The sequence below is a fragment of the Lytechinus variegatus genome, chromosome 4 (genome assembly GCF_018143015.1).
Source record: "Lytechinus variegatus isolate NC3 chromosome 4, Lvar_3.0, whole genome shotgun sequence".
In the NCBI taxonomy this organism is placed as follows: domain Eukaryota; kingdom Metazoa; phylum Echinodermata; class Echinoidea; order Temnopleuroida; family Toxopneustidae; genus Lytechinus; species Lytechinus variegatus.
In genome coordinates, this window is record NC_054743.1 from 64214410 (window position 1) to 64223916 (window position 9507).

Sequence of the window (9507 nt, forward strand, 5' to 3'; positions counted from 1 at the left end):
AGAGTCGCCATAACTCCCAAGAGCTGCTATTGCTCCCAAGAGCCTCTATTGCTCCCAAAAGCCGCTATTACTTTCAAGAGCCGCATGCAATTTCTCCCAAGAGCCGCTATTGCTAGCTCCCAAGAGGTACTATTACTCCCAAGAGCCGCTATTTCAAGAGCTGCTATCATTCTAAACTGCTGTTATTACTCAATTTTTTTCTTTTGGGAGTGTTTCTTTATGGTTGTTTTAGTATCATTTTGTTGATGTTGTTGATTAGAAATTCTCGGTTGATTGTTGATTTTTTTTTCACGGATTTGTGGTCTGGTTAATTGAGACTAGGGATGAATCAGAATTGCAATTCGGTACATTCGATATTCGGTAATTGTCAAATAATATTTATGAAACATTTTGTTAATAATAAAGACATAGCCCTTCTAATGACCCCACACCCCCTGTCTTCATCCATTTCTAAGGAGTTCCAACTTTTCCTTGAGCCTTTATCTTCTCTGATGCTAGAAGTAATCTCAATAAAGATTTCAATCGGCTAAATCATTCTCAATAAAGATCATCAATGAACTGGACAATGGGCTAATCAATTAGTCTTTGAGGTCAGGCATCCTCTCCCAACATTCCGCCATTGAACTGAACAAATGAAAGTCTTGTCCAATACGACTGTGGCGAATTTTCTGTTTCTACATTTCTTAGGTTCTTGTTAAGGTTGTTTGAGTCTTGTGTTGACATTCCCTCTCCAATCTCTCAGTATAATTCTCTTATTGGATGGAAAACTTCTCTGTTGCGTTATCATTTTTCATCCTAAACATTATTTTTACTTATTCCAGATAATTCTATAAGGGAGTTTATATTGATCGTAATGTAGATTTGATTCAGATTGACGGGTCTCGAAAGATGGTACCAAAAGTTGTGAATTCACGCCTTAACCAAGATAACTCAGGGTAACATGATCTAACAGACGTGGTCAGCACCAATACTTGAAACAGAGACAAACACAAAACAAGAAAGTGGAAAGAGAAAAGAACATGAAACATTAAAGACAGGAACAAACAGTACGGCACAAATAATCCACCTTGGATGATGTCAATAAGATGTCAAAAGTCAGGTGACATTGACCCTTGACCCTTTTTCCTTAGACCAGTTCAAGTTGTGTGAGACTGATCTTGCCAATGGTAATTCAATTGACACGGATATTGTTTTAGATTTTTAAAACTGATCTGACTTTAGAAGCTTATGCTTATTGTAAAAAATAATTATTTGTACTGTGAGGTTTGTTACATTATTATAATTTTAGGAGACTCAAGATAGTGTTAAAATAGAAATGAGTCTAGGTTTTCCTGACAGGGTATCAACCTCAACTTGAAGATTAAAAATTACTTGGTATTTTGCTTGGCCGAGAGTGTATTTTTCAAAATTATCCAAAAAATAGTAAATAGAAAGAAAAAGGAAATGAAAGATCCAACTTCATAAGTTTAGAAAACAGTGAAACTATAAGTTTTGAATTAGTAGATTCTAATGACTTTAAACAAACCGTGATCGGGAATATCTTTGGGCACTTATTTCCTCGGGTATTTCCTCCTGGTCACTGCTCGAGGTACAGGAAGGTGCTCGAAAGGTGACGCCTGGTGATGACTCATGGTTGAGGGTCTGCTCAGTTGCAGATTGGTTTTCCTGACTTTGGTCAGGGTCGTTGGCCTCGACGACTTCGGTCTGCTTTGGATTGATAACCTCGAGCACTTCTTCCCTTGTTGTCCTAAGGATGATATCCCAACCTTCTGTGAGCTGGGTCCGCTTATGAAGCACACGGAAAGAGTGAGGTCGTGCTGGGGGATGAGGCTTCATTTCTCCAGTCTGATTGACTGTCTCTTCCTCTGTTAAAACAAATAAAATATAGAGGATAAAGAGGAAAAAATCCTGGTGATATCTATAGGCATCAGGGTCGTTCAGAGATATGAATAAATCACGGAGTTTTAAAGGTTTCCTAGCAATGTATTGGCTTGATTTTTACTAATTGATTTATCTATACATCACATATATCTTTTTTCATCGTGTGTCATAAAAACACTTTTAAAAAATCATGAAGTGAATATTCCTTCTCCCTCCCAAAATGTATATCTCTCTTTTCTCCTCTGTTACATATGTTTAATGTTTTCTTTTAAGATATCTTGTTTTACTTTGTTATATTCAGTACACTAAATGTTATTATGTTATTAAATAGTGAATACGACTTGAAATTTTAATTGGGGTGAGATTCTTGTTGAGGAATTATGAGCGTTCAGGACACCTTACGCCCATGCTCATTTACCTGAAGGTTTTGTTGTTTCAGTATTTTTTGCGTTGCTCTTTTTCATGAATTTACGTGAATTATCTCCACGATTACCGCCATGGCTTGAAGGTGGAAGCGGTTCCAAGCGATTCCCAGCCTGCCTAGGTTGTGGTTGATGTGCTGGCACCCTATGGTTCCCGCCTCGGTTGGATGATGGGGGGATGGGTTCTAAATGATTTCCTCCCCGCATTGATGGTGTTTGGCGTGGTAGGCCCACCCCAAGATTCCGGCCTGGAAGCGATGGTGGCTGAAGTGGCACCCGATGGATTCCGCCAAGTATCGGTTGTGGTGCACGTGGTGCATCATGATTTCCGCCTCGCATCGTTGGAGGTGGGCGTGGCAACCCATCCATTCCGCCTTGTCTCGGTTGTGGTGGGTGTGGAAGCCTTTGATTCCCGCCTAGCCTTGTTGCCATCCTCCCTGGGGGTCCCTCCATTGAAATCAAGCCTGGTCTTGGCGGAGGAGCTAGGGGATCCACCTTCAGATATGAGGATTAAGAGTATTATTTTTAAGGAATTTCATGTATAGTTTATTTCATAAAACCATAAAGATGCTGCTTTGTATTAAAAAAAAGTCAACGCTTCCAGCTGCCGTCTTCTTTAAATGAATGTGTAGAGACCTAAATTATAGTTAATTGATATTGTAGCGATCGCGTGCGTTGAGCTACGGAGATTTCAGCATTACAACGGGGGGGGGAGTGGTTATCAATGTTTCCCGTGGTTTCCTATTACCCCCGAAAGAAATATTATCTCTGAAGGGTCAATTTGAACTTACGCCTCCATTGATTCTTCTCTTGGCCAGGGAATTACTACGTGCTCGTGTTTTTCTCGCCGCCGTCGGTGGGCGTGGTCCTGGTGGTGGTCTTGGATGGGTTGGAAATTGAAGGGGAGTGACAGTCGTTTCGGTGCCATCTGACGGAGGAGTGGCCTGAACTTCATTATCTGATGGGGTTTGTACTTGAGCAACTAGGGGTGTTGGCGTTATGAGCGGGAGCGACGGTTGAGTCTCTGCAATTAGTTCCTCCAATTGCTGGTCAAGATAATCTGCATCTGGAAAGGGCGGAGCCAAGAAAATCGAACGTTTCACATATTTTCTATTCACATTTTATACGCACAATCACTAATCTTTTTCAAGATACTGGCACTATTTGTTATTATCACGCAAAGTAGATAGAGACGCATCTTAAAGGTCAAGTCCACCTCAGAAAAATATTGATATGAATCAATAGAAAAAAATCAGACAAGCACAATGCTGAAAATTTCATCAAAATCGGATGTAAAATAAGAAAGTTATGACATTTCAAAGTTTTGCTTATTTTTCAAAAAATAGTTATATGAACGAGCCAGTTACATCCAAATGAGAGAGTCGATGATGTCACTCACTCACTATTTCTTTTGTTTTTTATTGTTTGAATTATACAATATTTCAATTTTTACGAATTTGATGATTATGACCTCCTTGCCTGACGCACGAAATGTTAAAATAATGGAATTCCACGTGTTCAGGGAGGAACGAAACTTCATTTCACATGACAATGACGAGAAAATAAAAATATTTCATATTTCAAACAATAAAAAACAAAAGAAATAGTGAGTGAGTGACATCATCGACTCTCTCATTTTGATGTTACTGGCTCGTTCATATAACTATTTTTGTGAAATGAAGCGAAACTTTAAAATGTCATAACTTTCTTATTTTACATCCGATTTTGATGAAATGTTCAGTGCCATGCTTGTTGAATTTGTCTTTTTTTATTCAAATCAAGTTTTTGTTGGGGTGGACTTGTCCTTTAATTGATTTCCTGACGTCTTGATGTAAATATAGTGTATGTACATCTTCGAAGTCTTTTTTACCTCAGTAATACTATATACAGTGCGTCCCAGAAAAAACGAAACCGAGATTTAGTGATGATTTATCGTAATTTAATCATAAATAAAATAGACAAATGACCTACCAACGTAAAGCTTAGATTCTCTTCTTTCATCTGATACTACTTAGATTATTCCTCATTCAGGCATGAGTGAGCAAAAACAATTCAAAGAAAGGATGCAAAAAACCTATTTGGCGGGGGTATCTAAATTTTTTTTAAGTCACAAGACTAAAAAGTTCAATATCTGCTCTTTTATTCGATACCTTAATCACAAAAAATGGTCAAGAAGTAAAAAAGTTATGATCCCTCGAAAAAATGCTTGTATTTCCATTTTCATTAAAATAAACGTGTTTTCACCAGTTTCCAACAGAAGCTATCACACGGTAACAAAAGAGTTAATGCATGGCTGATCGTCAACAAAACGGAGCGTCAAGTTAGTTTGAACACTAGCCTGTGAAACCTCTTCATTTTATGAAATTATTGAATTTCAAGCCTTATTTCAAATAACCAGAACTTTGTTATTCCTTAAACATTTTCTGTAATTGAGATATCAAATTAAAGAGCAGATATTGAACTTTTTATAAATGTGGTTTTCTTTTTAAAACCCAGATACGGCCCGCCAAGTGACTTTTTTAATCCCCTTTTCAAACTGTTTTGCTCACTCATGCGTGAATGAGAAATAATTTAAGTAATTCCAGATGAAAGAGGAGATTCTAAGCTTTGAAATGGTAGGTCATTTGTCTATTGTATTTGTAATTTAGTTATGTTAAATCATCGATAACTCTCGGTTTCGTTTTTTGTTGGACGCACTGTATAAAGTTGGCTTTCACAGTTTATTTAATTGTGCATGGTAATGTTTTATGCGTGTTTTATTTTTTTATGTGTACAGACAAGGCCTCTTTTAGACCGATAGTGATTATTGGAAGGGCTTATAACCTTTACTCTTGTATATAGAGGGCCAACTAATTGATTGCATGTATGATAAATAAATAAATCATAGCAATATGAGAATGATATTTAGATAAGCATCGGACCCGAATCAAGATTTTCCCGAGGGAAATTTGACTACCAAAACAAAAAAAAGGTTTCACAAAAAAAAATCAAGTTCATTTCGCCCATGTAAAATTTGAAAAGTAAAAAAAATGGTCCTCACTTGTTCTAACGTCATATTCCCACTAAAAATGAATGCTGCAACTCTCAAAAGGGGCACACTTGTGTATAAACGGCATATTTACATTAAACATTTTGACCATATATGGCTCTCAAGGTGGGGGGGATGCTCCCCCTAGATCCGCCACTGAGTTATAGTATTCAATGATAATGCGACACAAACCATTCTACAAATGTATAAATAAATCCTCGTAAATCTTTTTTAACGTCAATATATACAGTGCGTATCAAAAAAAGTTTACACTTTGAAAAAATCCTGTAAAATTACCCTTTTGTAATATCCTGAAGATTTTTCTACATTTTAACATTGGTACAGATGCATTTAAGTAAATGACGATATAACTGTCGAAAAATATTTCCGCTTGAGTGAGCACCACTTACTTTTGAAAAGTTAGTGAAAAATGATTTGCGCAGAACTTTGAAATAGTTTAGAAAATAAAAGTAGACCTTAATCATGAAGAACACGTGGAATTTAGCGAGTAAAATTGATATAAAGATATTTTTACATTTTAAAACTTGTTTCCTTGCCCAAAACACTAATAAGAGTGCATAGCGCCCTAGTCCAATCCCCCACACACCGAGGCCATCGAGACGTTATTTGCTTTACACTGAGCTGTGATTTACATGAAATGGTTGAAGCTTGATTTTCATTTTGTTAATCATTGTCAAGCTTAGGAAAAGTGTGGGGAAACAAGTATTAAATAAAAAATGAAATGTAAACCCACTTTAAATGAAATAAATGAATTAAAAAGTGCAGGAGATGTCTGATATAAACTTTTGTTCAGATTCAGGTATGTCCTTAGATCCAGCTGGCACAAAAAGGGTAAAAATTGTGCTTACTTAGTGTTACAATTTCAATTTGGGTGGCAAAATTGTTACAAAATGCTTGAATGTATCCGTTTTATTTCAATTGACTAAAAGTACCAGGGAAATGTATGAGAAATGTTTCGCAGGGTAAGTTTGATTTCGCCCTTTCCCCTTGACACAGCGTGAAAACGAGCATTTCTGCGCAAACAGATTTCTGCGAGCTTTACAAAAATGGACAGTACTCACTCAAGTGTAACATTCTGTCAAAACTTTTACTTTCATTGGATAGGTGAGACCCAAACCCAAGATTATATGTGAAAAAATTTCCCACATGTTGTATATTTTTTAATTCCCAGGTCTTTTTCAAAGTGTAAACTTTTTTTTGATACGCACTGTATATATCAATGAATGTTGATTTTTTTTAGTTTGAAAATCGATGTAAAATTATAAGATCTGGGCCCGGGAAAATAGAAAATGAGATTAAAGTAGTTAAATTGAAAAAATATTCTGATACTAAATATATCTTTAGACAGGTTGCTTATTGCAGTGAGAAAAATATAGCGAGAAGGGAAGATATAGAGTTGAATGAAAAATGTTTATTTAAATTGAACATATTAACGATACATAGCAGTATACTGATTAAACTCGTTTTTGAAATTGGCGTTATAGCCTGGATGACTATTAATGGGAATACTATACTTAACTTAATTACCCAAGGAAATAAAAAAGTATAATAATGGACAAAAAATATCTTAGCATGATTTTACGCAAAAATTAATTCACATTAATGGTTTGGCCAAATCAACACAGTGATTTTATCCAAGGACGGAAATTTTCAAAGTAAACCTAATTACTTTTAATAGTAAGCAATAATTCTGATTGATTTCATTTTGTTTTTTCAGTCGTTAAAGGGGAAATTCACCGTGACAAAAATAAAACTTATTGTTAAAGTAATTGTTTAACATTGGTTTGACTTTTAAAAAATCTGAGCTAGAAGGTCACACTTGTCACCTGTGTCTAGGATATGTTACAAAAATGAGGCCCAGAAAAAATTGCGTTCAAAAATAATTATTTAGTGCTTCAAAAATTGAAATATAAAGTGACCGGAAACACCATCTTAATTTCATCCCATACACTTATGTGTACTATTTAGGCGTCTTATAGACGCCTATTTACAAAATCGGGGTTTGCCTTGTAGTTTTAGCTTTTCATTCTCAATAATGGTTGTTTTTAGGGTTTATTAGTTCTAATACATGCACTGGTACACAAGTTTCATCTTGGTTTGAGAATTTTTTAAATCGGCTGCTCACAAAGTTAAACAATACCTTTAAGATAACAGAAAACATGATAAAAAAGTATTGGCGAAAGTTTGAGGAAAATCCATCAAAGAATAAACAAAAAAAATAGAATGTATATTATTTGATTTGTAATGTCATGTGTGAGTAGCTAATATTACATATCGTATGAAATGTCATTTTCTCAGAAAAAATGAAAATGGTTACTTTTGTACCGACAGTATATCAATGCACAAATAATTTCACACCCGCTCCTAAATAAAAAATAATAATCAAATAAGTCATCAAGAACCATTAAAACTGAAATTTAAGCATTCCATTTTAGCATATGGATATGGGGCAGCTGTTTGTTTTTGAAATCACAAAATAAAAACTTGACATTCCTAATAACGTTTGTAATTTTCAATGGATTTCCCTTGAATTTTCACCAAATGAAGATTGTTTTAGTTATTTTTACAACAAACTTATCAGGGTGAAATTTCCCTTTGATTCGCTGGTTGACACTATACTATCAACCATGGGATATTTGAATAAATTTCTGCTTTCCATGATAGAAAAGAGTAACTTTCGCAAAGCAGCATATGGCCCGTATTCTGAAGTCGGGTTTAACTTAAACTCAGGTTTAAAGTTGTGGTTTAAGTATGCTTAGCCAATTGTTACATAAATCACTCACAGTAGAGATGTAATTTTTTTTTTTGGCTCTCAAAACATTTATAATTGTCTAGGAAGTCTAAAAAGATTATTGTCTTCACCAACGATGAGTCAGGAAAGAGCACAGTAAACATAAGAAACATACAACTTATTAGAAAAATTTGATTCTTTTGGCTTCCCATACTTAAACCACAACTTTAAACCTGAGTTAAAGTTAAACCCGACTTCAGAATACGGGCCTTTGAGTTTAAACATAACACAAATGCAATAGCTAAGTTATTCCTTGTACGATTTTAATCAAATTTTCAGTGTTTTTTTTTCTTTGTCTGTTTAAATAATTATTCAGCCAGGAATATTACTTTAATGATAACCGTGCAAACAGGTTCATCATTTTTTTTCAGCGGCGGTAGTCCCCTCCCCGTATTAACACCACTTACACAATGACATTTTTGCCACAGTTTGGTGACTTCAAAAAGATAGATATAATGATCCCAATTGAAGTTCATCATCAATAATTGTTCTCTCTTAAGATGTTTGCAGATGTCTATCTTGATTTTTTCTTGAATTAAACTTGTATAATTCCACTTAAAAATATAAGTATACTCTAATAAAGTAACAAAAATCAATCAGCCTAAATGATGGCCTTCCACACAAGGGGGGGGGCGGGGCTACATGGGAGTTCACATCTTATTTTTTCTGCTCATTTATATTTCTGAGGTATCAAAATAACACGATCTATATGTTTCTCCATTAATTTGACAATATCTCTCTTCCATTTCCCCCTCCTTTTCTTCTTCTTAATTTTCTTTTCAGGGGCGGTGACCCCACCCCAAGCCCCGTATTGCCTCTACTTATGCTTAGAAACTTCTTGCCACATATTGGTCAGACAAGGTGATATATAATAATGATTCAATTTGTAGATTATCAATTATCACAAGGCATGCTATTGTCACTTGTTCGCACATCGTGTCTTTTCGTGAAAAAAATCCCATGCAAACGCGCTTCTTAAAAGTTCTAAAATTAATTAAGATTTCTTACACATCATTCTCTGAATGCGCCTTGCATTGGCAAGAAACTCCTCATGATCTTCATCGGGGTGTACTTTGATGGGTGATGGCGGTTTGGGAATGTACCCCTTAACTGCAGGTAGTTCTCGCATTTTTCCCGATTTTTTCTGATTTCCCGACATTGTACTTTGATGGACTCGTGAATCTTCGCTCTTTTCGTTCTTTTCAATTAGGCCACTTTAATGTAATGTTATGAATGTCTGTTGATAGGGGAGAAGTGCGCAGGGAGGCGTGACGCAACAATCATTGATCGCCGGGAACTGGCCGGGAAACATGAATGCGCGAACACTTTCACATAGCGAGCGCATTTGATTGTGACGTAAACGC

At 35.7% G+C, this 9507-nt stretch overlaps 1 protein-coding gene across 1 annotated transcript; it reads right to left on the bottom strand.

Moving 5' to 3' along the window:
* Window positions 1-1515: 1515 nt before the first annotated feature.
* Window positions 1516-9272, bottom strand: LOC121413156 (proline-rich protein 2-like). Its single transcript, XM_041605918.1, has 4 exons — window positions 9152-9272; window positions 3095-3369; window positions 2300-2798; window positions 1516-1865 (listed from the first exon to the last, which is right to left on the bottom strand). The coding sequence occupies exons 1-4, from the start codon at window positions 9270-9272 to the stop codon at window positions 1516-1518; spliced, it is 1245 nt and encodes a 414-aa protein (XP_041461852.1).
* Between the last annotated feature and the right edge of the window lie 235 nt (window positions 9273-9507).

What these genes read in the sequence shown, in the direction of transcription:
- LOC121413156 (XM_041605918.1), bottom strand. Translation starts at nt 9,272, where the DNA reads ATGCGAGAACTACCTGCAGTTAAGGGGTACATTCCCAAACCGCCATCA. An exon ending in GCGCATTCAGAGAATGATGT is followed by an intron (nt 3,370 to 9,151) that starts GTAAGAAATCTT and finishes CGCCCTTTCCAG; the next exon opens with ATGCAGATTATCTTGACCAG. An exon ending in TGAAACAACAAAACCTTCAG is followed by an intron (nt 1,866 to 2,299) that starts GTAAATGAGCAT and finishes TTGTTTTAACAG; the next exon opens with AGGAAGAGACAGTCAATCAG.